A 27,811-nucleotide genomic window follows, 5' to 3' on the forward strand; every position below is an offset into this window, starting at 1 on the left:
CCCCCAGGGGGACATTTTGGCAATGTCTAGAGATGTCCTTGGCTTTTACACTTGGTGATAAGGTGCTACTGATATCAAGGGGGTAAGGCCAGGGATGCTGACAAACACCCTACAATGAACAGGATGGCTCCCCACAATGAAAAATCATCTGGGCCAACATGTTAAGAGTGCTGAGGTTGAGAAACCCTGGACTAATTCCAGTAATGGAGTCCCTGTCACATATCCTTCCCAGTATCCCCATTCATGTTTCTAGACCTCACAATACTAATCACCTAATCACCTTCTTCCTAGACCACTGCCTACATTTACATTATTCTGATGCAGTGTTTTGCCCACATACTGAGAACCCTCTCTTTTATCTACTGTCAGCATAACTGGGCTGTTTCTGATGCCACCAGGCATCCATCATCCCACCAGACCACCTTGAGTCTGTATATCATGTTTGTTTAACAACCCAAGCTTTGGATCCAACCTACTTGAATTAAAGTCCTGGCTCCTCCGTTCAGTAGCTGTGTAACCTTAGACAAATTACCTTACCTGTCTGAGCCTCAGCTTCCTTATCCATGAAATACACATAGTGGTAGCTGCTACCCCATAAAGGAGATAATACATGTCAAGAGCTTAGCAAACTTCCTAGCATATTTGTAAGTGTTTGGTAAATGTTAACTACCGCTCATTGCTAAGACATGTGTGGATTGATTCAGCGGATCTCTTGTACAGTGATTATCAAGCTTCTAGAGCAGCATTATCCAGCAGAACTTTCTGCCATGAGGGAAATGTTTTCAATCTATGCTGCCCCATAAGGTAGTCATGTGGCTATGGAGTAGTTGAAATGTAGACAGTGTGACTGAGGAACTTTATTTTTTAAGTATTTTTAAAATGTTAATTGTCAGACATGACTAGGGATGTTACCATAATGCACAATGCACTTTTAAGAGTTTTTCAAACTCAACATCCCACCAAAAATAAAGTTCCAACAAACTCTCCTGGGAAAGGGAGGGGCATTCTTACTCTCTCCTTTCAGACATTGAGAACCATTGTCCTAGTGAGGCACTGTACTGATGGGAGTGTGTTATAATCCTCAGATGGGTTGGGAAATAAGAAGGGGCTAAGACTGGCATGAGTAATTCTAGCTAGTTCTGCCTCCCTCTGCTCCACTGAGCCACTGTCAAAAAGGCCTCATACCCAGAACCCAACCAGGATCATATTGCTCCCAGGAGACATTTGGCAATGTCCAGAGATATTTTTGGGTATCAATTCTGGGGGAGAAGGGAGAGCTGTTACTGTCATCTAATGGATACAGACAAGGGATGCTGCTAAACATTCTACCATGCACGGAACAGTCCCCCACAACAAATTATTATCTGGCCAAAAATATCAGTCATGCCAAGAATGAGAAAATGCCCTAGAGAGCTCCCTAAACAATCCCACACAGGGGAGCATCACTCTGCGTTTAAAAGACTCCAAAGGTAAGGGATCTCTAACCTCCCTGAGAATTCAGTTCAGTGTTTTCACCACCATCAGTTTACTCCCTTCAAATTACCTGGAAGGAAATTGTTCCCCTCCATATTGGGAACAGATATTAAAAAGCAACAATTATTCAATCTGGGAAAATGCAGACAAAGGAGAGAAACTTCTAAAATGATGGTAGCTGCAGAGAGGGAGAACTGGGTTTAGTTCACCAATTGTTAGGATATCAGAAAGAAAAGAGTTTTTGAAACCTGCCAGGATTTTACTATAAGTACTAGACCACGATTCCCACGGAATGCAATAAAACAACTTGTCCTTATTAACCCCCAAAAGATAATACAGTGTAAAAGGGTAAAGATGTTCTCAAAAGGGGTTGGATTTAAATGTTTGCGACTTCTAAAACTATAACAGACTACTTATAGGAGCCAGAAATATTAGGACCACACTTCTTTGAAATCAATAGCATACAAGGAATTCCTGATATCTTCCAACACCACCTTCTGTGCCTCAGACACAGAAATCTGGGCTGAAAGGCCCATGGAGCTGAGCCAGTCATTGGACTAGATCTTATATTTCTGGGCTGCCTGAACTTCTCCATGCTGCAATTTAGGTACATCTTTTCCTGTGTCATCGTCAAGGAAAAAAATTGAAAGCTACTGTGTTCACTCCAGAAAACTAAACTGGATGGGTAATTCACATCATAAACCCGTATTTCTCCTATCTCTGAGCTTGGAGAAACTGAGCTGTCCTACATAATTGTCCCTTACTTTCTCCTGCACTTTACATGGCAAATGCCTCTATGTGACAGCAATCAGCAAGGCTGAAAATGCAAAATTTAACCCTGCAGACGCTTCTCCACTATCAGAGGTTGGAAAGATAGTAAAGGACCCTTTAATGTTTGTTTCCTGAAAAGATCAAGGATAGCCACAGGAAGAGGAATTAACTCCTGCTGCTCTGGAGGACATTTAGAGCAACTGCCAACAGGTCAGCAACAGTATTCTACCTCTGGAGACCAGTGTCAGCTGCCTGGCCTGCCTCAGGTGTGGATAACTGAGAGAAAGAATGTGAGACTCAATAATTGTTTAATGAATGTGACAAAATCTCTTCTTTCAACACTTATCCTCCAATCGTATCATGTAACCTTACAGTCAGATGGCTACATATGAACTAAGCAACCAAACAAACATCATTTGACAGGTATATGGAGCATGGAATGAAAATCATGGGGGAAAAGGGAATGCTTTTGACGTTATTTAACATGAATTTTGCTTCTAGATTTCTGATCTGGTTTCCTTTTTACCTCTTTTTTTTTTTTTTTTTTTTTTTTTTTAAGGCCTCTTCCTACTGTGAGGCTACTTTAAGGCCTTTTCTTCTTCTTTTCTTTTCTTTTTTGAGATGGAGTCTCACTCTGTTGCCCAGGCTGGAGTGCAGTGGTGCAATCTCGGCTCACTGCAAGCTACACCTCCCAGGTTCACGCCATTCTCCTGCCTCAGCCTCCCGAGTAGCTGGGACTACGGGCACCCGCCACTACGCCTGGATAATTTTTTGTATTTTTAGTAGAGACACGGTTTCACCGTGTTAGCCAGGATGGTCTCGATCTCCTGACTTGATCCGCCCGCCTTGGCCTCCCAAAGTGCTGGGATTACAGGCGTGAGCCACTGCGCCCAGCCCCAGGCCTTTTTCTTTATTCAGGTGTAGCCCACACTGCTTTTGTGAGTAAGGGTGAGAACTGCTCTTTTGTAACTTTCCTTTTGCACTCTGAGACCCAACTGAGTTCATTTTTATCCCCCAAGCTCTCAGCTCCTCTTCTTTATTCATTCTGATTTTGTTCTGCTGGCAAATGTGCTCTTATCAATATCAGTACCCGTTAGAAAAAATATAAAATAATAAGTCTTTATATTAAGTCCTATAATATACTTAATAGTAATCTGGTTGCCCTGGCCCTCCAGTGATACTGTCTCTGCATCTGGGTTCTCAGCCCTGTCCAGAAACTTTTATCATGATATCCAAACTCACACTAGTCATGTGATAAGCAGTGATGTGGAAAACTCTAAATCGGGTTGTCACCATCCTCTTTCCAGGAAAGCAATCTCTAAGAGAAATTTAATTTAAAAATCACATATTGATTTATACAAAATGAAGCAAGAACTATTATGGCTTTCCTAAAAAGTTATCTGTATCAAGCTCCACAGTAGGGCCACCTACAAAGCTGACTGTACACACTAGTAGATTAGGGTTTCATTCTTCTGTGCAATGCTAGAGACCCATTGATCAGTCCTTTGCTTCTGACATTGTTCGCATCTCAATAATAACCTACATCTGCTGATTGACTCAATTTTTGATTCATCACATCGCTTTCACAGTTTCCTGGAAAACATCAGACCTCAACTGTACACAAAATGCCTTCAGGGAGGGCTGTCTCTCCAAAGGCCACTCATTCTATATTCCCTTCCTCCCTTGGAGCCTTTTACCTTTTTTGGTTTTTTGCTTGTTTGTTTCTAATATCCATCCCAGGGTGGACCTAACTTTTGGAGTCAGTGGTTCCCATCACTCATTATAACCCACATTTTACAAAGAAAATATATGGAATGCTTCATTTAACTGTGACAGAAATGCCTTTCCATGTTTTATCAAACTACAACTCTGAAATTATAAACTTTCATAACCTGTGGAATTAGTCATGAATTTTTTTCTCATAGTTTTAGCTCCTATCTTTTGAAAACTTAAGGGCCTCTATGTGATGAGAACTCGAGAATAGTTTTGTGGGCTGCCAAATGTTAAACAATGCTATATAGTGTTTGGTTTAAAGTAGAACATTAGTTGATAAGGTTAATTAATATCCAACAAAACCTGCAATATGTACTTAAGATATGTCTTTATATTCAGCGTTGTGATTTTAACATTTGTTTATTGATGTAATAAATCAAATTGTTGGCCTTTTGCTGGTTAGGGGTGGAGCTGTATAGTAGTTAACACTACAGGAGGCTTTGGTACCAAACTGCCTGGGGTCAAGCTCTGGGTTCTCTACTTCCTAGCATGTGACCTTGGGCAAGGCACTTAGCTTCTCTATGACTGAGCTCCTTGGATATAAAATGGGAGCAATTATTATGCCTATAGCATAGAGCTATAGTGAGGACTACATAAAATACTCTAGCATTGTGCTTGTGCCTGGTATATGGAAAGTGCTCAACATCCAGTAGCCATTAGTATTACTTTTATCACTGCTGCTCAGGCTAATCCTGGCTTTTGTTTTATGTATATAATTGACCTGTATGTATCAATATTGACATTTTTAAAGGCCAGTGGGTTCTGTGACATTATCCCCAAGTATATTTTGTCCATTTCAGTCTTCCAGTCTAAATTATATACATCTTGGCCTTGAAAGCTGAGATCATCCAGCAAATCCTAATTCTGATGCTTCTGTTTTTACCAGATTCTGAGAAACAGATACTTTTCCATCTCATGCCAATGGTTGCTCCAAAGTAACACACACATCACCACTACTAGCTAACTAACCTGATAGGCAGAGCAGGAAGCTGGTAATGTGAATTGATTAGATGCTGGTGTTTTTCACTTCTGAGTAATACAGCGAAATGAAATTTCGTTTCCACACATTCCTTGGACTGCTGAACACTGATTTTATCCGGCATGTTAGGATGGAGGGAGGAAAACACAGCAGGTGAAAAAAGAGAGATTGCAATTTCACTAAATCCAGGCATAAGACAGGAGGTTCGTTTCCAACATGATGCTATCAGACCAGCTGTGTGAGGAAGTGCCAATTGGAGAGGTTGGGTCTGTGAGCAGGCAACATTGTGTGTATGAATGAGGTGGCTCTTGATAAGGGTCTGGCCATTAATTACAAATGGGGGATTTAATTTCAGACGCCTGTGATAAACTCCACCAAGGGTAATGATAGGGTTCAGAAAAACTCCAATTAGCAGATTATGTCCAGTGATGAGGTTAATGGAAATGAATGTATCATTTGAGCCCATGGTGAACAATAACCTTGTAAAAGCTTTAGCCATTTCTGATAGTGGGGAGAAAGGAGTATCATCTGTCCTCTAGGCTGTCCTCTGGCAATAGAATTTAGCTGAAAATACAGAGAAGCTGACTGTAGCTTAATCTATTCGCTGCATTGCAAGTGTTTTATGTGACGAGCTCTGACCTGAGTGGCTCTGTCCTGTACTCATTCATCTAGAAGGATCCTCGAATAGGATCCTAGCTTTTCTACAAGGAGTCCTTGGACAGATCCGGTAGCAAACTCATTATGGCCTGAATGAAAAGTCCCAGGGAAAGGCAAGACAATGTAACTTCTTTACTGGCCATGTCCTTAGCCCACATCATTGCAAATTTTAAAATTCAATCGAGTTGGTTGATGTACCAGGTTTCTTTAGAAGTACAGTTATAGACAATATAAGCCAAATCTAAATTCTTGACCTATTGATTTCCTTCCCTCTTCCTCACCTCCCCCTACCTTTATTTTTCCTTTTAAAAAACGTGATTTTAAACAGAAAGTCCAAGATCTTTCAGTATGATTTTGGAGTTTAAAGAGAAAGCAAAACTTGATAAGAAATAATCAAATTGAATTTTTCACCTGACCTCAATCTGAACACAGAATGGCTGTTAAAAGATAATTTCAAAAAAAAAAAAAAGGTTAAATCGTAATCTTCATACAAATTTAAAGTAAACATGTCAAAGATTTTATTCAACTCATTAATTAATGAGGGAACCAGTAGGTAGGCCAAGAGTCTGCAAACTATGGCCTTCAGTCCAAATCTGGCTGTCAACTGTTTTTATAAATAAAATTTATTGGAGCACAGCCATACCCATTCACTTACACTTATGGCTGCTTTCATTTTACAATGAAAATGAAAGTTTCATTTCATTGTGATGAAATGACACTGTAATGTAATTTGTTGTATGGTCCACAGAATATAAATTACTGTCTGGCTTTTTACAGAAGTTTGCTGTCCCATGATACAGGTCATCAGAAATATAGAAATAAACTCACGAATGGATACAAAGTAGTCTATATCCACAAGGCAATAATCAATTACATTCTATCCAATAAGAAATAGTTGCATTACAATTTACAGCATTTTAAATTAAGTCAAAGAGAATCAAAGGCATGGATAATCCAGAAAATATACTAGACAGGACCTCCGGTTTATGTTTTTTCACGATCCAAAGTCTTTCACAGTTTTTCTTAATAGCTACTAGGAGAAACCTTATGTACAGAGCCACCACTAGTAGCAGACTCCACTCTATCTGAAAGTGGAGTAGGAATCAAGCTGTACAGTGGAATGTGAGGCCTGAGAAAGACCTTCACCAAACTTAAGTCCCTACCAGCCTAGTCCTCCTTGAATTTCTCTTTTTTTTTTTTTTTTTTTTTTTTTTGGCTAATGCCAAGGTGTTCTTTCTAGGTGCCACCAGTTAAAATGTAAATACCCCTGCTCGGGACATCTCCAGATATTGTTATCAATATTAGTAACTTGGTATGGGGTTTTTTTTCAGAGAATAGCAGACCAGTCACCTAAAGGGACCCAAAAGTCCAGGGACCTGGATGAGAAACTGACACAATTTAATGAACCTAATCTAAAATATAAGAACAACCCATAAAAGGCAGTACTGGTTAAGCCTGCACAGGAGGCTTGCAAGACATCACTGGGTTAACTTGTATTAAGTTAGGTAGAACATTAAAAAGTACACAAACCAGAATTGAAGGGGGGTGCTCTTAAGGTTTCCATATGTCACAGTTTTGCCCAGGACATGGTGAAGAATAAACCATTACTGTGCTGTGGAGTTTGCTTTTGATTGAGATACATTTGTTTTGTTTTGTTTTGTTGAGACAAAGTCTCGCTCTGTCACCCAGGCTGGAGTGTAGTGGTGTGATCTTCGCTCACTGCAACCTCCACCTCCTGAGTTCAAGTGATTCTATTGCCTCAGCCTCCCGAGTAGATGGGATTACAGGTGTTTTCTTTCAAAATAGGAGACACAAGTCTTCCAATGGTTCACAGGTGTATCAAGGCTGGTCTGGCTGATTCGGGGACTCCTGAGCTGTCAGTCCTGTAGGTTCCTTAGGAGGTGTCTAAAGTTTAACTCGGGTGTGGTGAATCTAAGATTCCACTCTTGCCACTTTAACTGCAGTGGGGGTAGAGAGGATTACCGAGTATGGTCCTTCTTACAAAGAATCTGTAGATGGGGAGCTAGAGGGGAGGAATTTGACCAACACTAGATCTCCGTGTTGGAACAACTCTTTTCCTTTTTCTCTGTGATATCCTTCGGGTAGGTTTTTAAGGTTTCATTGATATTTTGCCAAAGAAGTTACGTCTTTGACCAGGTTGGCCATTTCCTGATCAAGTAGGAGGTTATTTGTGAGAAAACATTGTCCATACAGCATTTTACATGGACTGAGTCCTATTTTGTGAGGAGAATTTTGGATTCTTTTTTTTTTTTTTAGAATTTATTTTTTTATTTTTTTTTTTTATTATTATACTTTAAGTTCTAGGGTACATGTGCATTCTTAACAAGGCCATGGGCAAGAGAGTAGACCACAAGAGATGAGTTTCTTGTGTTAGTTTCCTTAAGTGTCTCGAGTGTTCCATTTGCCTTCTCGACCTTCTCTGAGGACTGTGGCCTCCAGGCGCAGTGAATGTGATACTGTATCCCTAGAGCCCAGGAAATTTCCTGAGTTATTGTGGCTTTAAAAGCCAGATCATTGTTGCTTTGTAAGCTTTGGGGAAGCCTAAACTTAGGAATTATTTTATGAATTAGGACTTTAACCACTTCCTGAGACTTCTCTGTCTTGCAGGGGAAGGCTTCTATTTAATTTGTAAAGGTATTAACACAGACCATCAAGTGTTGAAATATTTTTGACTTAGGCATATGGGTGAAGTCTAACTGCCAGTCCTCCCTGGGATAGTGACCTATTCTTTGTTCCCCTAGAGAAGCCTTATGATGGACCAAGGGATTATTCTTTTGGCACACCTCACAGGCTTTGACTACTTGTCGGATGGTCCAGAGGAGATTTGGCCCTGTAACTAGGGATCTGGCCATTTGATGAGTGTTCTCAATACCTATACGAAAAGTTTGGTGGAGGGTTTTAAGTATTTTCCACTGGCTGGCTTTGGGTATGAGTACTTTTCCTTCTTCTGTCATTAACCACCCCAAGAGGAGAAAACTATGCCTTTGTGAAAGTCCTCATTCTGTTTCAGTCACGGAATACTGGGGCTTAATTTCTTGGAGAGAGTTGTTCCATACCAAGGGACCTTCTACAGATATTTCTAATGGAAGGTTCCACCTGGCAGCAATTTTGACCTCAGTGTCTGCCCAACAGTTTCCTTCTGCCTTTTCTCCTTCACCTTTTTGATGGCTTTGGCAGTGTAAGACTGCCACCTCCTTGGGTTTTTGCACTGTGTGCAATAACTCCATGATTTCTTTGTGATACTTAATGGGGGTTCCCCCAGGGGTTAGGAACTTCCTTTATTTCCATATTGCAGCATGGGCATGTAGGATTAGATAAGCATACTTGCTATCTGTATACACATTTATTCTTTTTCTCCTTTTCCTAGTTCTAAGGTTTGGGTAAGTGCCACTAGTTTTGCTAACTGGGTGCTGGTCTCTGGGGGAAGAGGCTTACTTTTAAGTACTGTTACATTACTAACTATGGCATAACCTGCCCTTCGTATCCTATTTTCCACAAATGAACTTCCATTAGTATATAGGTTAAGGTCAGGATTAGCTAAGGGGATTTCTAAGAGATCATCTCGAGCGGCATAAGTCTGGACTATAATTTGTTGGCAGTCATGCTCAATTGGTTCTCCATACTCTGGGAGAAAAGTAGCAGGGTTGAGGGCTGGATATGTGCGTATTTGAAGCACTGGTCCTTCAAGGAGTAGCGTTTGGTATCTAAGCAGGCGGTTGTCTTATAGCCATAAACTTCCTTTGGCACCTAGTATGCCATTTACATCATGAGTCGTCATATAGTCCAGACAGTGAGATCCTTTCCTTGTACTATTTTGATAGCCTCTGACACTAAGACGGCCACTGCCACAACTACCTGTAAACAATGAGGCCAGCCTTTTGCTACTATATTAATTTCCTTACTTAGGTATGCCACTGGTTGTGGGGTTGTCCCACGAGACTGAGTAAGGACTCCAAGGGCTGTTGCTGCTCTCTCTGTGATGTATAAGGAGAACTTTTGTCCTGTGGGAAGGCTTAAGGCTGGAGCTTGTACTAGGGCCTGCTTTAAGGATTTGAAGGCTGTTTCTGCCTCTGGTTCTTATTCTACTAGAGGAGTATTTGCCCTCTGGGTCTCCTTGATTAGAGTATAGAGGGGCCTGGCTATCTCACTGTTTCTGGGGATTCACAGTCAGCAAAAGCCAGTGATTACAAGGAACCTCAGCAACTGTTTTAATGTTTTAGGGTGAGAATAAGCCAGTATAGGTTGTATTTGTTCCTTGCTGAGGGCCCTGGTTCTTCTGGCTAAAATTAGACCTAGATATTTGACTTGTTGCAAACGGAGCTGGGCCTTCGATTTAGACCGTGTACCCTTGATTAGCTAAAAAGTTAAAGAGATCTAGACTACCCTGCTGGCATGAGGCTTCTGAACTGGTAGCCAAAAGTAAATCATCCACATACTGAAGGACCAGAGTGCCTGGACTTAATTAGTGGCCTAGATCTTGGGCCAGTGCTTGACCAAACAGATGAGGGCTATCCTTAAACCCTTGGGGCAAGACCGTCCATGTAAGTTGGGACATGTGGTCTATGGGATCCTCGAAGGCAAAGAGAAACTGGGAGTCAGAGTGCAGGGGAACACAGAAGAAGGCATCCTTGAGGTCCAGAACAGTGAACCATTTTGCTTCCTCATATTTGAGAGAGCAGGGTATAGGGGTTGGGTACAACTGGATATAGAGGAATTACTGCCTCATTGATGAGTCTAAGATCTTGCACTAGCCTCCACTGACCATTCGGTTTTTGTACTCCTAGAATTGGGGTGTTGCAGGGACTGCTGCATTTTTTTTTTTTTTTTTTAACTAAGCCTTGAGCTTTTAAATGTCTGACAGTATCCTATAATCCCTTAAGAGATTCAGGCCTTAAGGGATATGGTCTTTGATAAGGAAAAGTGATGGGGTCTTTTAGCCTGATTTGGACTGGGCGGGCATTTTTTGCCCTCTGAATTGTCCTTCTAATGCCCAAACTTCAGGGTTGATTCCCTTCTCAAGTAGGGGACAACAAATGGGTAACTTGCTCCCCATATTCATATAGATAATAGCTCCAGCTTTGGCTAATATGTCCCTAATAGGGGTGTGGGACTTTCAGGCATAACAAGAAAGGCATGTGAAAAGGGCAAAGTCTCCTAATTACAGCTGAGGAGGTGGGAGAAATACCTGGTTCCAGGCTGTCCCAGGATTCCTTGGATGGTAACAGACCTTGAGGACAGCCATCCGGGGCAGGATACTAACACTGAGAAAGCTGTGCCAGTGTCCAGGAGGAAGTCAATTTCCTGGCCTTCAATGGTTAAATGTACCCGGGGCTCAGTGAGGGTGATGACATGAGCTGGTGCTTGCCCCAGGCACCCTCAGTCCTGTTGTTTGATCATCTGGTTGGGGGCTTCTGGCCCAGATAACTTTTGTCCTCTGGGGCAGGGTGCCTTCCAGTGATTGTCTTGGCATAGTGGACATAGGCAAAGGGGCAGCTTGTTTCTCGTTGGACAATTTTTTTAAGGTGTCCTTGCAAACCACACTGGTAACAAGCCTTACCGGGTGATTGGCCTGCTCCATTTTCTGTCGTCTTTGAACCACCAAGTTTTGTTTGTCTGAGGGCCATGACTAAGGCTGTGACTTTTCTCTGATCTTGCTTTTCCTTTTCTGCCTGTTCTTCTTAGTCCTTATTACAGAACACTGGGGTCACCAGGTTTAATAATGCCTCCAGATTTTGTTCGGGGTCTAGGGCTTGCTTTTTGAGCTTTCTCCTGTTATCTGCGGCTGATTGGGTAATAAACTTACCTTTTAGGATTAATTGACCCTCGAGGGAGTTGGGGGACAGGGGAGTATATTTTTTTAAGGCCTCCCTTAGCCGCTCAAGGAAGGCAGAAGGATTTTCTTCCTTTCCCTGAGTGATGGTGGACATCAGTGAATAATTTATGGGCTTTTTCCTAATTCTCCTTAGTCCTTCTAGAACATAGGTCAACAGATATTTGTGACTCCAGTCTCCATGATCTGAGTTGAGGTCCCAGTGGGGATCCATACTGGGGACAGCTTGCTGACTGGTAGGGAATTTGTCCCTTTCTTCAGCTGTCATTCCATTACTTACTTGACTAAGATACCAGGTATCTCCAAACTCTCCAGCTGCAGCTAAAGCCACATTCTTTTCATTAAAGGCCAGGGTTTCATCTAACGATAGCATGACATCTCTGCAAGTGAGGTTGAAGTTTTGCCCTAGACCCTGAAGGACATTTATATACCTATCAGGATCATCTGAAACCTTCCCCAGGTCTGCCTTGATCTGCTTTAGAGAGGGAGAAGGGGAAACGTACCCAGGTTGGGTCAAATTCCCCTCCCCCTACAGCTTGAAGGAGACATAACCAATAGCCTGGGGGGTTTTGTGGTCCCTTGGAGATTTTTTTGCTTGTTTCCTTCTAGGTGGGGGAGATTAGAGGAGGCTTATCATTAATAGGAAGGGGAGCTGTAGGGAGGCTAGGATATGGAGGTAAACTGAGAGGTCCTGTGGAATGTAAATTGTAAGCTTTGTATAGTTGTGGATTCTCTTTCAATGAAAAGAAAGCTTGGACATAAGGTATTTCACTCCATTTGCCTTCCCTCTTACAGAAAAGGTCAAGCTTCATGATAGTATTGTAATTTATACTTCCCTCAGGTGGCCATTTTTTCCTATCAGAGAGAGAATATTGGGACCATGCAGCAGTACAGAAAAAAAGAGCCACCTCTTTTTCAGGGTTTGCGGGTCAAATTGACTCTAATGGCTTAGGATGCATTTCAGGGGTGAGCCTGTTGATGCCTGAGTGTTTCCTATCTGAAAGACAAAACCGCCCATGGTTTTGATTTGTTTTGTTTCTCCTACCTGCCCGAGAACCTGCAACAGTCCTTGGATCCTGCTGCTCAGAATAGCTGTGCTCACCGATGCAGCAGCAGATCCTCCTCTTGCCCAAGAACCCACAACGGTCCTTGGACCCTGCTGATCAGAATAGTTGCACTCACCAAAGCAACAGCAGAAACACTAGTTTTCCTCCTAGACCACAAAGAGGACCGAGGAAGATCAGATTCAGTGGCCCTTACCAATGCATTCTTGAAAACCTGTACCCTTGCCTTTCCTCTTAGACCACAAAGAGGACCAAGAAAAATCAGATTTAGTGGCCTTTACTGACGCATTCTCAAAAACCTGTTAGAGTTCTAAGCATTTTCTCCTGTTAGTATTGGGACCTTACCCCTATCCTATAAAGATGATATGCCTCAAAAATGGAGTGGAGGGCCATACCCCGAGGAAGGGAAGGGATATCCAGGACTGGAAGAGTGACACCTTTTGTCCTCACTTCTCATCATATGAATAGGAAGGATATCATTTCTGAGGTTCCCCATCTCCTAGCTTCGGGAATAGGCTTTGTTAGACCTGCTAGTCTGAAGAGGGATCTTAAATTTCAGATAGTCTCCCCCTCTGATGGGGCTTTGGGCAAAAAATATGTCTTTTTGAGTGGTGAGCCTGGGTGCCTAAAGAAAGGAACAGAGTCTTGAAAATTGTACTAGAAATCATTCTTACAGAAGAAACTAGAAAAGCACCAGAGACAGGGAGTGGTTTTTAGAAGCAGGACTAGTCTCGGAGAAGAGAGGTCAGAGGAAGTTTGTCTGACAGGTGTTAGGACCCAGGAGGCAAGGGTCAGAATAGATAGGATAGATGGGCGAGTCTTGCTTGGGTAACGTGACTTTGAGAGTTCAACTCATGGCTGCAGGGTCAACCAACTTTTTGTCAGGACCCCAGAGCTGAATGGCTTTCCTCTCTGTTGACCTTCGGCTTAGCCCAGAAGTACAGGTAAAGCAGAAGCTGGTTCCAGGCAAACGAACGTTTCCAGCTCCAAAGGGTCCGGGGTTGTTAGAGAGCCCTTTCCTAGAAAGCCTGACACCCATGTCTTTAGTCCAGCGGCCACACTAGTCACTTTTAACTGGCCGACAGGTGCCCAGTGTTTAGCTCCCAAATTCTAAGGAGAAATAGGACAGAATAGCAAGCAAAAGGGGTCCGATGGTACTCACCACGTGGCAACATCCTGGACAAGCCCCCATTATGTGGGGAGAGTTGATTCCTTTCAGTAGGTTCGTGGTCTCACTGACTTCAAGAATGGAACCGTGGACCTTCACAGTGAGTGTTACAGCTCTTGAAGATAACACGGACCTAAAGAGGGAGCAGCAACATGATTTATTGTGAAGAAGCAAAAGAACAAAGCTTCCACAGCATGGAAGGGGACCCAAGCAGGTTGCCCCTGCTGGTTGGGGTGGCCAGCTTTTATTTCCTTATTTGTCCCTGCCCATGTCCTGCTGATTGGTCCATTTTACAGAGCACTGATTGGTCCATTTTACAAACCTCTAGCTAGCTACAGAGAGCTGATTGGTGCATTTTTACAGAGCACTGATTGGTGCATTTTACACACATCTTATAAGACAGAAAAGTTCTTCAAGTCCCCACTCGACCCAGGAAGTCCAGCTGGCTTCACCTCTCAGAAGCCCTCCTCAAAACAGTGTGGACACAGTCACTCCTCTTTCCATCTCCTGATCATCTGCTGATTTAGTCACTATCCAAAGTACTCTGATTATCTTGGCCTCTAGATCACAGTTGTCCTCTCCAGCCCAATATGTGTCATCACCCTGAATGACTTCAGCACCCACCCATGTGGACAATACAGCCAGCATCCTGAACCATCAGCTCCTTGACTTCCCTGCTCCACTGACCTCCACATCCACTCTACTTCAGCCCACTGTGCCCATGACCAACCCACAGCTGGTCATCATTCAGCACTGCTCCACTGTGGACAGCATATCCACTAGCACCCTACTCTCTGTCCACAGTCTCCCATCCTCCCAGTTTGCCTACTCTCTCTGCCTTTTCACTTCAAAGAGACCTCAAGTCCCTCAATGCCTCCATTTCCTCCCAGACTTTTACCCTTACCTATCTGATCTGGTCTTCAAGTGCAATCACCTGAACTACTTCATACTCAACTTCCTCTCACTGGCAAAACCACAATCCTGAATCTATCCAAAAACCAGAATTCTCCATCCCCACATCTGGACTGTCAAAGCTGCTAGAGAGAAAAAAAAAGCCACATTCTTCCATGCATCATTGCCATTACAAATTTACAGCTGCTAATTTACCCAAGACTTCAGGACTGCTAGGCCATCCTTTTACTTTCCTTTGGTCAACTTCCTCTTTCTCTCCCCTTAGCAAATCTTCCATACATTGAACTCTCTCCACACACCCTTCCAACTTCTCCACCTCACTCAAAGCATCTGATCTCACCTCCCATTTCAATAAGAAAACTGCATTTTTAGATGGGAAGTACTTCAGCTTCCAGCCCTCTTCAATAACAAACTTACCAACAGCTCCATTCAACTCACCCTTTTTCCTCCAGTCTCTGAGGATAAGGCATCCTTATTCCAGACCAAGATCAACCTCCACCTCACCCCAACCTTTGCTCTTGACCTCATCCCTCCTCATCTCTTCAGGCACCCTGATCTACCCACAAGCCCCCTCTTTCCCTTGTCTATAATCTCTTCCCTCCTCCCTGGGTCCTCCCCATGATCTAATCAAGGTGCTCAAGATGCAGCCTCATCTCCTCTTCACAGCTACATTTCATTAAAGAGGCCTGAGATATTAGGCCAGAAACTCAGGTGAGGGTGAAGCCTTGTTTTAAAAGCTAGGGCACAGGTGCAGGAGAAGCTGCAATTAAGAAACAAACAGAACAAGAATGTCCCATTGCAAAAGCCTCAACAGTAGGAATTTGGAATGATGGAACCTGATGCAGGCCTCCTAAGTGCTTCTTATTTCAAGCCTCGGTTGCCCTGGAAACTGGGGCTGGACAGAGTCCTTGGAGTAGATTGGTGGAGTCACTTGTGAGGAAACACGGGCAGACAGACGCTGATCCTGTCCACTCTTGGTTTCAACTACTATTACTGACTGAAGACTCTCACATCTATATTTTCAGCCCTAACTTCTCCTTCAAGATTCATGCTGGAGTTATACAATTTCCTGCTGCTTTTCCAATAGGGACTTCAAAGTTAACAAGTACAAAACTGAACTTTTAAAAACCTTAAACCTGCTCCTGTATGCACTATCTCAATTAGTGACACTACTGTTCAACCAGGCATTGGAATCTAGAGACCCAATACTCTTGATTTCTTCTCCCTCCCTTCCCTGACACATCCAATGAATGCCTTAAATTTGTTATTTTTTGTCTATCTCTAGAATCACTATCTAATTTAAGATCCTTGCCATCTCTTCACCTAAACTAATGATATCTTTTAACTAGTCTTATTCTGAAACACATGGTGGTGTGCTTGGAGCTGGCTCACGCCAGCTGGCGAGAGTGGGCTATCTACTCCTCTTCCCAACTCCATGTCCCATGATGTCATATTGGTAGCATGAAACTGGCCACAGTGGGAGTATTTACACTACAAAAACTGGCTAACACCAAAAAACAGGATCTTTTTTCCTCCCCTGTAGAGAGCTGATTGTTAAACATTTATGAGCATGATTACCACTGCCCATTTCCCACACTGTGGCCAAACTAATCAACTATGCCACTCTCCTGATTAAAACCCTCAGTAGTTCCCTGTGGTCAAAAGATAATATATAAATTTCTTAGCGTGGCATATGAGGCCTTTTATCATTTGGCCCTTGCCTAAATGTCCAATATCTTCTCCCATCTCTTTTTAGTCTCACAACTTATGTGCTAGCACGAAGGTCACAAACTGGTTCACTCAAACCAAATTGGTCTCACATATGTATTTTGCTTGGCCTGCACACTATCTTTAAAATTTTTGAGCCAACATTTATAACTTTAAGAGCTTCTACCCCCAAATCCATGTTTATGGCTTCTTTTCAAAAATTTGCAACACTGCTCCTCACTTGTGCTTATGACAATTTACAGGAGCTGAGTAGTAGCTGCCTCCTTTGAGAGGGTCTCTGCAGTTTACCAGTTTCTATCATTCACTCACCCAAATTATACATACATACCTACACCTGGTCCTCATTTCTGTTACCCGTTTGGTCTGTATTTTAGACAATGTCATAAAATCTAGATTATTATTAGAATCTTCTGACCCTCATTATAGAACTTTCTCTTCCTCGGGAGGCCGAGGCAGGAGAATGGCGTGAACCCAGGAGGCGGAGCTTGCAGTGAGCTGAGATCGCGCCACAGCACTCCAGCCTGGGCGACAGAGCGAGACTCCACCTCAAAAAAAAAAAAAAAAGGAAAGGAAAAAAAAACTTTCTCTTCCTTTACTTTGGCTGTTCTGATGATAGTCCATGGTCTCTGCACAGCCTGGGAAGGAAAAACAAAACAAAACAGCAAGATGATGAAGGAGAACAAAGCAGAAGGGGTAGAAGGAGTAGAAAGAAACCCATACTCTATGGATCAGTCCCCACTTTGAAGCAATGGAATTGTGAAAAATACAGGCAGAAATGTTGCAAGTTTGTGAGACTTCACAGTAGTTCCCTACAAAGCTAGTCATCTAACCCTTCTTGGAGTCTTGGGATGTCTGCCTTCTCAGCTGGACATGGGAAGGAGAAGTCCAAGGAAATTAGCTCATATTGACCCAAATTGTGGGAGTCAGGTTTGTAAACAATAGAGTCAATTTCTCTTTTCTTTTCTTTTCTTTACTTTTTTATTGGAGACAGGGTCTCACTCTGTTGCCCAGGCTGGATGGAGTGCAGTGGCATGATCACAGCTCACTGTAGCCTCAACCTCCCAGGCTCAAGCAATCCTCCCACCCCAACCTCCCTACTAGCTGGGACCACAGGTGCTTGCCATCACACCTAGCTAATATAATGTTTTTGTTTTGTTTTTTTAGAGACAGAGTGTCACTATGTTGCCCAGGCTGGTCTTGAATTCCTGGACTCAAGTGATCCTCTCACCTCAGCTTCCCAAAGTGCTGGGATTACAGGCGTGAGCCACCACACCTGGCCCAAGAGAGTCGATTCCTTAATATGAAAATAGGAAATTTAATGTATGTTTGCTGAGTGTCTGCTGTGCGTCTAGCACTGTGCTAGATGCCATAGGGGAAACGAGCAGACCAGGACAACTCTGCCTTCAAAGAGCTCATAACCTTATCAAGGAGGCAAAAAGTACATATGTGAAGTAATTTGAGAATAATATAAGACAACATCGGAAAAGTGATTTTCTTGCATGTAACCTTGTGCCCACAATATCTGAGTGGAGAGCAAGAGATAAGCTCAAATTTAGGAGGAGGAGCTATTGAAGAAGTCAGAACTTGCAATGGCCCTTGAGTGGCAGAGAAATGGGGCGAGAGACCATTCCACACAGGGAATCCACAAGGATACACACACAGAAAGCAACCTGTGAGTGGCAACACTGATAGGAGGAGAAAAAAACAGTCTGGGTGGGAGGGCAAGGTTGGTCACTGTAGACCAGTTTTCTTTTTAAAAGGTTTCCTCTCTGGTGTTAGGTACTCAGGAAGTCAAATGGAGAATCATAAAGTTCTTGTTAGACAATATAATCAGATAGTTTCAGAAAGCATTTCATTATTCTATGCATAAACAACCACAACCTTTGGCTGTATCAGACAAGTGGGGCTAAACACTATTCACAGGTATTGCTGTGTGTCTTGGACAGGACTGGCAGCACTGCCATGGAAGAAAGGAAAAGAGTAAGAAAAGTAGAAAGAATAAGGAAGAGGGGGGAGAGAGAGAGAGAAGAAGAAGGAGGAATAGCATGGTAGGAAGCAGACCCATACCCCCAATGTAACCCAGGAAATCCTGTGCTACAGGTTAGCCTCTCTTCCCTTCTACTCAACACTTTTAGACCCAGACAGAGATTGAGGAAGGCCTCTGCCCAGAGAAAGGGCAGAATTCTCAGATCTGAGCTCTCTTCTTCCTGGGGAGACTGTGACAAATTTCTCACTTCCCCATCTCTCCCAACTCTAGGCTTTATGCTGATGGTGTTTATGTTCATTTCCAGGCCCACTCAGACCTACTTCTTCCTTAGCCTGTAGGCTTATGTTAATTTCTGAGATTACCCTTTCTCTTTCCTATGTCCAATTTACTTTATGAGCCAGTTGCTCCCTTCCTGCTGTCTTGTTTGTAGCGGCTCCCTCTAAATGTTTAACAATGTTTACTCGCTGTTCCATGCTAGCAATTAATGACCATTATGCGGTCAGCTTTCAACTATTGAGAGACTGATGCAAGCACTCAGTGAAGGAAACAGATTTCTTGCAAACTCCTCCTCCTCCACCTTTCTACTACTCTATGTTTTCTGGCCACTTCCCTGTTGGAGAATCCTGCGTACAAGGTGGGAGGGAGGCAATGATGTTGAAAAACAGTAACTCATCCCTTTGTCAGTTAGCCAGTAACTGTGGGTTGTTGTTTTATTTTTTAAAGAAGTTTTGAGAGTAAAAAGAACTTATTGATTAAAACACGATTTGTCTCTCTGCTTACATTTAGAGAGATAAAGAAAATTTAAAACAAAACAAAAATCCCATGATTTGTCTATTCGATGAGACTCCCGATTATCCACGGTCTGTCCTACCCAGTTAAAATGAACTTTTAAAACATGTTTTCCTAAAGTGTAATAAAATCAATATTTCTCAATCTTCTGGAATCCTATCCATGTTTTGAATACTCGGCTTCACCTCTTCATAAAGCCTCTATTGACTATTCCAGTCCTCCCCTTCTCTAGCTCTAGATCCTACCACACTTCAACTCTTCTGTGAGTCTAGCAAGCTGCCTCAGTTTCCCTACTGGACTGAGAAAAGACTGGGTCCTAAAAGAGACTTTTCTTTTTTTTTTTTTTTTTTGAGACTGAGTCTTTCTCTTTTGCCCAGGCTGGAGTGCAGTGGCGTGATCTCGGTTCACTGGCAGCTCCGCCTCCTGGGTTCACTCCATTCTCCTGCATCAGCCTCCCAAGTAGCTGGGACTACAGGCGCCCGCCACCATGCCCAGCTAATTTTTTGTATTTTTAGTAGAGACGGGGTTTCATTGTGTTAGCCAAGATGGTCTCTATCTCTTGACCTCATGATCCGCCTGCCTCAGCCTCCCAAAGTGCTGGGATTACAGGCGTGAACCACCGTGCCTGGCAAGAGACATTTTAAAGTTGAAAGATTTTTTAATTCATTGATCAGGTTCTGTGCACTCACCCAGAAGTGCCCCTGAATACCCAAAGAAGCCCCCACCTTCATAGCTGCTATTTACACTAAACATTACATCATGGACATAGCAGTTTTATCAATGGTCCTTTTGTTATCAGTATCCCCTCCCCAAGCCGGGAAGTCTTCATTTTCAGAGTACTTCTTCTTCCTGACCCTAACGAATTATCTTTACCTTCCTGGGACCTACAGGAAGTTGGATGAACCCTGTCTGGCCTTGGTCTTTGGCCCCCTGAAGTTATATGTATGTGTGTGTGTGTGTGTATATACACTTATACATATATCGTATGTGTGTGTGTGTGTGTACGTATATATATATACACACACACAAAGTTAATGTAATCATTTGAGGGAATCTTCTCTTCAGCCCCGGGGGTTTGATTTAATGATACGGTCTTGAAGATTACTGGTTGTCGTTAACCTTTCAAATAAATATTCCTGCAGCCTCTACTGCTCATTTGGAACTGAGCAGATAATACTATGTACCTTTACCAGTTTTATGTAAGTTTGCTCTACCCAGATAATTCTCCAGGAGGTCAGGAAAAAATGTCCTTTACTTCTCTGTATTCTCCAGTATGTCTCAGACAGAAATGAGAATGCTGTCATTGCATAATTGACAACTTGACTCTAGAGCTCGGCTCTAGAGTCTTATTTGGGTTTGAATCTTGGCTCTGCTGACTAAAAACTTCGTAACCTTAGGTGTGTTCACTAATCTCCCTGTGTCTCAGCTTCTTCATATGGGAAGAATATTTACCTCACAAGGTTGTTGTGGAGATTAAATGAGTAAAGACATGTAATGTGCTTAGAATAGTGGCTGGCACACAGTAAGCATTCCATAAACATTAGCTATAAGGAAGAAGGTTTAGGAGGTCAAAAAAATGAAACAAGAATGGAGACTCTCATTCCTGAATTGCCAGCATTTTATAGGACCTATGCTTCTCTCTCCAAACTTTAATCCTGCCCTTCTATGCTTCTCATTTCTTGTACGTAGGTCCCCACTCTGATGATGGACACACAGTTCTCTGAGTTCACACCGGACATCACTCCCATCATGCTGGCTGCCCACACCAACAACTACGAAATCATCAAATTGCTTGTCCAAAAACGGGTCACTATCCCACGGCCCCACCAGATCCGCTGCAACTGTGTGGAGTGTGTGTCTAGTTCAGAGGTAGACAGTCTGCGCCACTCTCGCTCCCGACTGAACATCTATAAGGCTTTGGCAAGCCCCTCGCTCATTGCCTTATCAAGTGAGGACCCCATCCTAACTGCCTTCCGCCTGGGCTGGGAGCTCAAGGAGCTCAGCAAGGTGGAGAATGAGTTCAAGGCCGAGTATGAGGAGCTCTCTCAGCAGTGCAAGCTCTTTGCCAAAGACCTGCTGGACCAAGCTCGGAGCTCCAGGGAACTGGAGATCATCCTCAATCATCGAGATGACCACAGTGAAGAGCTTGACCCTCAGAAGTACCATGACCTGGCCAAGTTGAAGGTGGCAATCAAATACCACCAGAAAGAGGTAAGCTGAGCTCATGTCTGCTTTCAGGGAAGCTTAAGGCCTCCAAAGTCTGGAGCAGTAGAGCAAGAATCAACATTTTTCTACCATTTCGCTCTCTAACAAACAAATGGTTGGGCAGGCCTCACAGCTAGGCCCATTTATCCAAGGCACAGACACCTTTTTGTATTTTCTTTATGGCCAGATAAGTAACCATCTGATTCTTTGATGGAAAAGCATTCATGCATTTAACAAATGCTTACTGAGCACTGTTCTGAGTGTTTGCAATACAGAAGACAGACGCTGACCCTGCTTTCGTGGAGCTTACAAGCTGGTAGTGGATATAGAGTAAATGATCGCTTTAACGAATATATAGTTACCTACTAAGATATGTACTTTGAAAGAACAGTGTTCTGTGATAGCACATAACAAAGGATCCTATCCTATATACTGGGGACATAGTGGGCAGTGATTACAGAAGGGTCACTGCCTGGATGCTGGTAATTGTTGGCACAACTGAATCCCTGGCAGCCCCTTAGTGAGAAGGCTAAAAAACACAGTTGAAAGATGAAGTCATACTCAGGGTTTGTAGTTCAGTAAAAGGTTGGAGCAGGATCTGCTATGGTATGAACCTACCTCCAAAATGTTAGGTTCCACCTCTTTGAAGGAGGGCAGTTCAAGCAGGTCACAGGTGAGGCTCTGCTTTCCGTTTAGGCAAGGTTTACAATCAAGCAGGTGTAGTTTTATGCCATCTTATCAAACAGTTTGGGAGAGCCTCCTAACAAGGCTAACTTAGCCCTTTAAGGAAGCAGCATGATACCATGGAAAAAGCAGGGACTGTGGAGCCAGAGCTACTGAGGATAGAATTTTAACCCACTAGCTATATGACCTAAAGAAACGCACTCCTATTTTCAGGGCATTAGTTTTCTCATTTATAAATTAGAGATGAAAATAGTTTCTTCACTTCATAGGGGATTGTGGGAAATAAGAAAATATAGCATTCAGTGCATGGCACCAGAAGTACTTTAATGTCCATTTCCATCTCTTTTCCATGCTACCTGGAGTCAAAGCAGCTGAGGGGTGCCTGCCAGCTGAAGGGCAACTGGCAGTGCCATTCCTTCATGGATCCAGGCTCTGAGACAAACCTCATTGTGTGTTTATCTGGTCCCTTTTTCTCAGACAAAAATAAAAGTACTATGCCTTAAAAATGAGGCAGAAAACAAATACCAGGGCAACCTGGAAAGGGATAAAAAATGAAAAAGAGCAACATGGAGATCGAAAGGGCTATACTGGAGGAAGTGGTAAATGGTTAGGCCTACCTATGAGTCCCCTTATTTTATTTTTGCCATTTACCTGCTTTAAGTTATTTCAATAAGCCTGGTGTTGTGCTTACTTCCCTGGAGAAATGTAAAGATAAAATAAAATAATAAAATAAAATACAATAAAATAGGTAATGTACTTATGCATAGCGAAATACCGAGCATACAGTAGCAGTCAATAACTATTAGCTGAGCGGGGTGTGGTGGCTCACACCTGTAATCCCGGCACTTTGGGAAGCCAAAGCTGGCATATCATCTGAGGTCAGGAGTTCGAGACCAGCCTGGTCAACGTGGTGAAACCCAGTCTCTACTAAAAATACAAAAATTAGCTGGGCATGGTGGCAGGTGCATGTAATCCCAGCTACTCAGTGGGCTGAGACATGAAAATCACTTGAACCTGGGAGGCAGAGGTTGCAGTAAGTCAAGATTGTGCCATGGCACTCTAGCCTGGGCAATAGAGTGAGACTCTATCTCAAAAAAAATTTACCATTAGCTGTTAAAATTATTCATTTTTATTGTTACACATGGAGGACTCGTGGCATATGGTCTAATTCTGTACAGTAAAATGGCAGGTAATAGATATAGTAAAGGCCTATCCTTCTCTTATCCCTCCCTCTCTCCCACAGCCCTGCTGTTGATGTGAAGTATCAGTTATTGTGTTAAACAGTCTGCTGTATCTATACTTTGATATAAGTGTATATTTCCATTAAAGATGTATATTATCGTTTCAGTGTGTTTTCACTTTACATAAATTGTTATAATACTGTGAGAAAGAAAATCACAGATATTTTTAGAACATGAATTGCTTCCAAGTGACAGAATGGTTAATGGGAATAAAATAGTTTTTAAAAAATAGATAATTGCAGAATACAACTAAAGTTTACAATCCTCGCCCCGCTGAATATGAGATAAACTTTACAATTTTAGGCCCCCATGCTCTTTAAAATTGAGAATGCATTTATTTTCAAACAATTTCACTGCAATGTTTCATCAATTTTGTGTTGGTAGGTCACCTTCTATTGTATGGCTTGACTCCACCTGCTCATATGATCTTCAATTGCCAGTTTTAGTTACTGTTGCATTTGAAAACCAGTGTGATGACTTTCTCACTCTCATGGGGATCTGCTTGTCACATGACCATGGAATCACTTTTGTATTATACATTAACTGCCCTCCAACCCTCATTAATCTTCTCATCACTTTTGTCCACTTTGTTTTAGTCCTTTTACTGTCCAGAAACTTTGTCCCTTGTGTTCTTTATTCCATAATTTCTTATCATTGTTTTTACGTAATATATTTATGCTACTGTATTTTCATATATTTCTTAACTATCATCCCACTAACCTGAATGTGCCCCGGGGTCTTATTTCTTCTTGATCTCTTGATTAATCATCAGAGATTCCAACATTGTTTCCAGGGTCCATTCCTGTGTACACTGAAGTGGAATTTTTATTGTGGTAAGATATACCTAATATAAAATTTCAAATTTTAACCACTTGTAAGTTTACAGTTCAGTGGAATTAAGTACATTCACATTGTGCAACCATCATCACTAGGATTCATTTTTGAAGATGCACAAGTTTGGGAGTGTCTATTTTACTTTCAATAGTGAACCTATCTAAGTATAGTTTCATATTTCACAAGGCCACTTTTTTAAAAAATTTTATTTATTTATTTATTTTTGAGATGGAGTCTCACTCTGTCACCCAGGTTGGAGTGCAGTGGCACAGTCTCGGCTCATTGCAACCTCCGACTCCTGGGTTCAATCGATTCTCCTGCCTCAGCCTCCATAGTATTGGGACTACAGGTATGCACCACCACACCAAGAAAATTTTTGTATTTTTTTTTTTAAGTAGAGATGGGGTTTCACCATGCTGGCCAGGCCAGTCTTGAACTCCTGACCTCAAGTGATCTGCCCACCTCGGCCCCTCAAAGTGCTGGGATTACAGGCGTAAGCCACCGCACCGAGCCTATTTTTATTATTTTTAGAGACAAGGTCTCACTATGTTGCCTAGGCTGGTTTCAAACTCCTGGCCTCAAACTCCTGGCCTCAAGTGATCTTCTCATCTCAGCCTCCCAAAGCGCTGGGATTACAGATGTGAGCCACCATGCCCAGCCAGCTAAATTATGTTTAATCCATAACACTAGCAAAGTAGCCCTTCTTAACTATTCAATATTATGGATATTCAGCAGTAATCAAAGTAATTTCAAAAGTAAGTAATCAAAGTAATTTCAAAAATCAAGTAATTTCAAAAGTAAATTACTTTTTGAAAAGTAATTCAAAAAGCACTCTATTTATGCAAAGATCAACAATTTTAGGCCTGGTGCTATTCACTGACATTTGTGAATCAAATAAATGAAAACCATGGTATTTAGTAGACTGAATTGTTTCAATCAGATCACATCAAACTCTAGCTCCAGGTATACAGCTGGGATACTGAGTGACTGTCAACTTCAATGTCAATAGTGATAAAGAATATAATTCCATAGAGCCACTGAAATTCAAATATGGCCTAAAGTTTAGTCTCATAGCCAGAGACTTCAGAATCATTTGGAGATTTATATTTATATATTTTGCTCCAAATTTTCCAAGATAAATTATCTTAGCAATAGCTATACATCAATTTTAACATAATTAGTTTCTCTTCAAACTAAACCACACTGATTAGAAAGGCAGGCTTGAGAAATCATATATATCTTAAAGTTTATACTCCAAAGGCATTGCTTCAGGAATGTAAAACATAATTTATACTCATCAAACTCTATAAATCCCTTCTGAATTGTGACTTTATTTCAAGGGGGGGAAAAAAAAAACTGTAATCCTTCCCAACCTGTGAATTAGAGTTTTTTTAAAATATGTGGTTTCATTGAGTCTCAAATGCATACAGCCTCTAATTTCTCTCTATTCAATTCACATGTCTAGTTTAAGGCTGAACAATCCCACTTCTTAAACAAATCAGCAATGTCCTTTTTGGAGTTGTGTTTTTGTAATTTTAACTTTAGCATATAAATTTAGCTCAATGATATGAGCTACTGAGGTTCCAACAATTCAAGTGTCTGTGAGAACTTCGTTCTCAAATGTTCTTGATTTGACGAATCACACTGATAAGTCTGTTCAATACATATCCAAAATCTAGTCTTTAAAAAAAAAACTGAAACACTCACAGTGTGCTTAGAACCACAAGCATAAAAACGTCATGATTTTGATCTTTATTTTATCACATTATATAATACACTTGATTTTTGCAGTATAAACTCTTCTCATGTAGGATTTGATGAAACTAGACAAACCAATCTTTCCTTTTGATGCAAATAAATGAATGAAACCTAACTTTATGCTTCCATTATTATTATTATTTATTTTTATTTTCGAGACAGAGTTTCACTATGTCACCCAGGCTGGAATGCAATGGTGCCATCTCAGCTCACTGCAACCTCCGTCTCCCAGGTTCAAGTAATCCTCCCACCTCAGCCTCCCTAGTATCTGGAACTACAGACATGCACCACCACACCTGGCTAATTTTTGTATTTTTAGTAGAGACGGGTTTTACCATGTTGGCCAGCTGGTCTCAAACTCCTGACCTCAGGTGATCCACCTGCCTGGGCCTCCCAAATTGCTTGGATTATAGGGATGAGCCACCACGCCAGTCCTATGTTTCCATTATGTTTATGGCAATTAACTCAGCTTTTCCATATTAGACAAAATTTCTCAAATTCTTTGAAGGCATATAGTTTATGTGTACTAACTCATCAAGAAAAACACATATTAACATCTTAAATGGGTCACACTCCAGGATTTAGAGGAACACATTTTCCCTGAGGGTTACATATCGGGAGCCCCAAACCAAGAAGGAAACGTTTTTTAAAAGGACATTTTTTTTTTTTCAAATGACCTTCATACCCTAAAGACTGTAGGAGAATGGACAAGAATTATTTCCCAGGATCAGAATTATTCAAAGAGAAACTGCCTCTAGATGAGAATGAAATAACTGAGCTAAAAGAGAAAAGTTGTCTTTTCCACTTGATTCCATGCTTAATAACAGTTGGACCATGAGGTTCTGTCTTCAAGGATAGATAGGATTACTTCCTCAATGTCTGTAATCAGGAATAAGACAGAGCAGATGCACTACTTCTCCACTCTCTAGTGCCATCCCTGATGACACCTTGCTAAATCTTTTAAAGTGTGCTGTGATTCCAACTGGGGAAAAAATGAAGAAATACCCAGTACAAATGGAAATTTTCCCAATGAGTAGAGGTTTGTGGAGGAGAAGCATCAAGAACTCCGGCACCCGGGATAAGGACCCAAAGATAAGCCCATTCACATCTTAAATTTCAAATAGACAACACGTCTTTTTAAAACTTGAGCTTAAAAGCTGTATTTCACACAAAACATTTTTTTTTCTCCAAAAAATGAGCTGCAACAGAGCTGATTTTCCAAAGCTGGAAGTTAGGGGTTTGCTTACATTAAAAATTTAGAAGTTATAGTTTCAAGAAAGGCATGTTCCCCCAAGTTTAAGTAAGAATAAAGGTATTAGAATGACCAGTATTTCCAGAATTTGTCATAATATAGAGGCATGTGTATTTATGTGCTTTCAACAACAGATTTTGTTAATAACACACCTTTGTTTTAAGACAGAGTTTCGCTTTGTTGCCTAGGCTGGAGTGCAGTGGCATGATCTTGGCTCACTGCAACCTCCATCTCCCAGGTTCAAGCTATTCTCATGCCTCAGCCTCCTGAGTAGCTGGGATTACAGGCGCCCACTACAGTGCTGGCTGATTTTTTTGTATTTTAGTAGAGATGGGGTTTCACCATGTTGCCCAGGCTGGTCTCGAACTCCTGAGCTCAGGCAATCTGCTTGTCTTGGCCTCCCAAAGTGCTAGGATTACAGGCATGAGCCACCGCGCCCAGCCAGTTAATGACGTCTTTGATTAGAGGAATCCGAAACACTAAAGTTGTGTTTCATAACCGTGGCCCCCTTGTCCACCTTATATGAATATTTGGGGTAAACTTAAAATTAACTTTTGAGATGCCTTCAGCATTTTTCCTTTTTTTTTATTTTTTTATTTTTTTGAGACTGAGTCGCGCTCTGTCACCCAAGTTGGAGTGCAGTGGTGCAATCTCGGCTCACTGCAAGCTCTGCCTCCCAGGTTCA

At 41.9% G+C, this 27,811-nt stretch overlaps 1 protein-coding gene across 1 annotated transcript in view; it reads left to right on the forward strand.

Annotated features, from left to right (window-relative positions):
* TRPC5 (transient receptor potential cation channel subfamily C member 5) overlaps nt 1–27,811 on the forward strand; it is a 298,874-nt gene that overhangs the window by 139,424 nt on the left and 131,639 nt on the right. The window contains exon 3 of the mRNA XM_023203039.1: nt 20,842–21,363. Within this exon, the coding sequence (XP_023058807.1) occupies nt 20,842–21,363 (522 nt within the window). The remainder of the gene's footprint in view (nt 1–20,841; nt 21,364–27,811) is intronic.

The sequence above is a fragment of the Piliocolobus tephrosceles genome, chromosome 12 (assembly GCF_002776525.5).
Source record: "Piliocolobus tephrosceles isolate RC106 chromosome 12, ASM277652v3, whole genome shotgun sequence".
Classification (NCBI taxonomy): Eukaryota; Metazoa; Chordata; class Mammalia; order Primates; family Cercopithecidae; genus Piliocolobus; species Piliocolobus tephrosceles.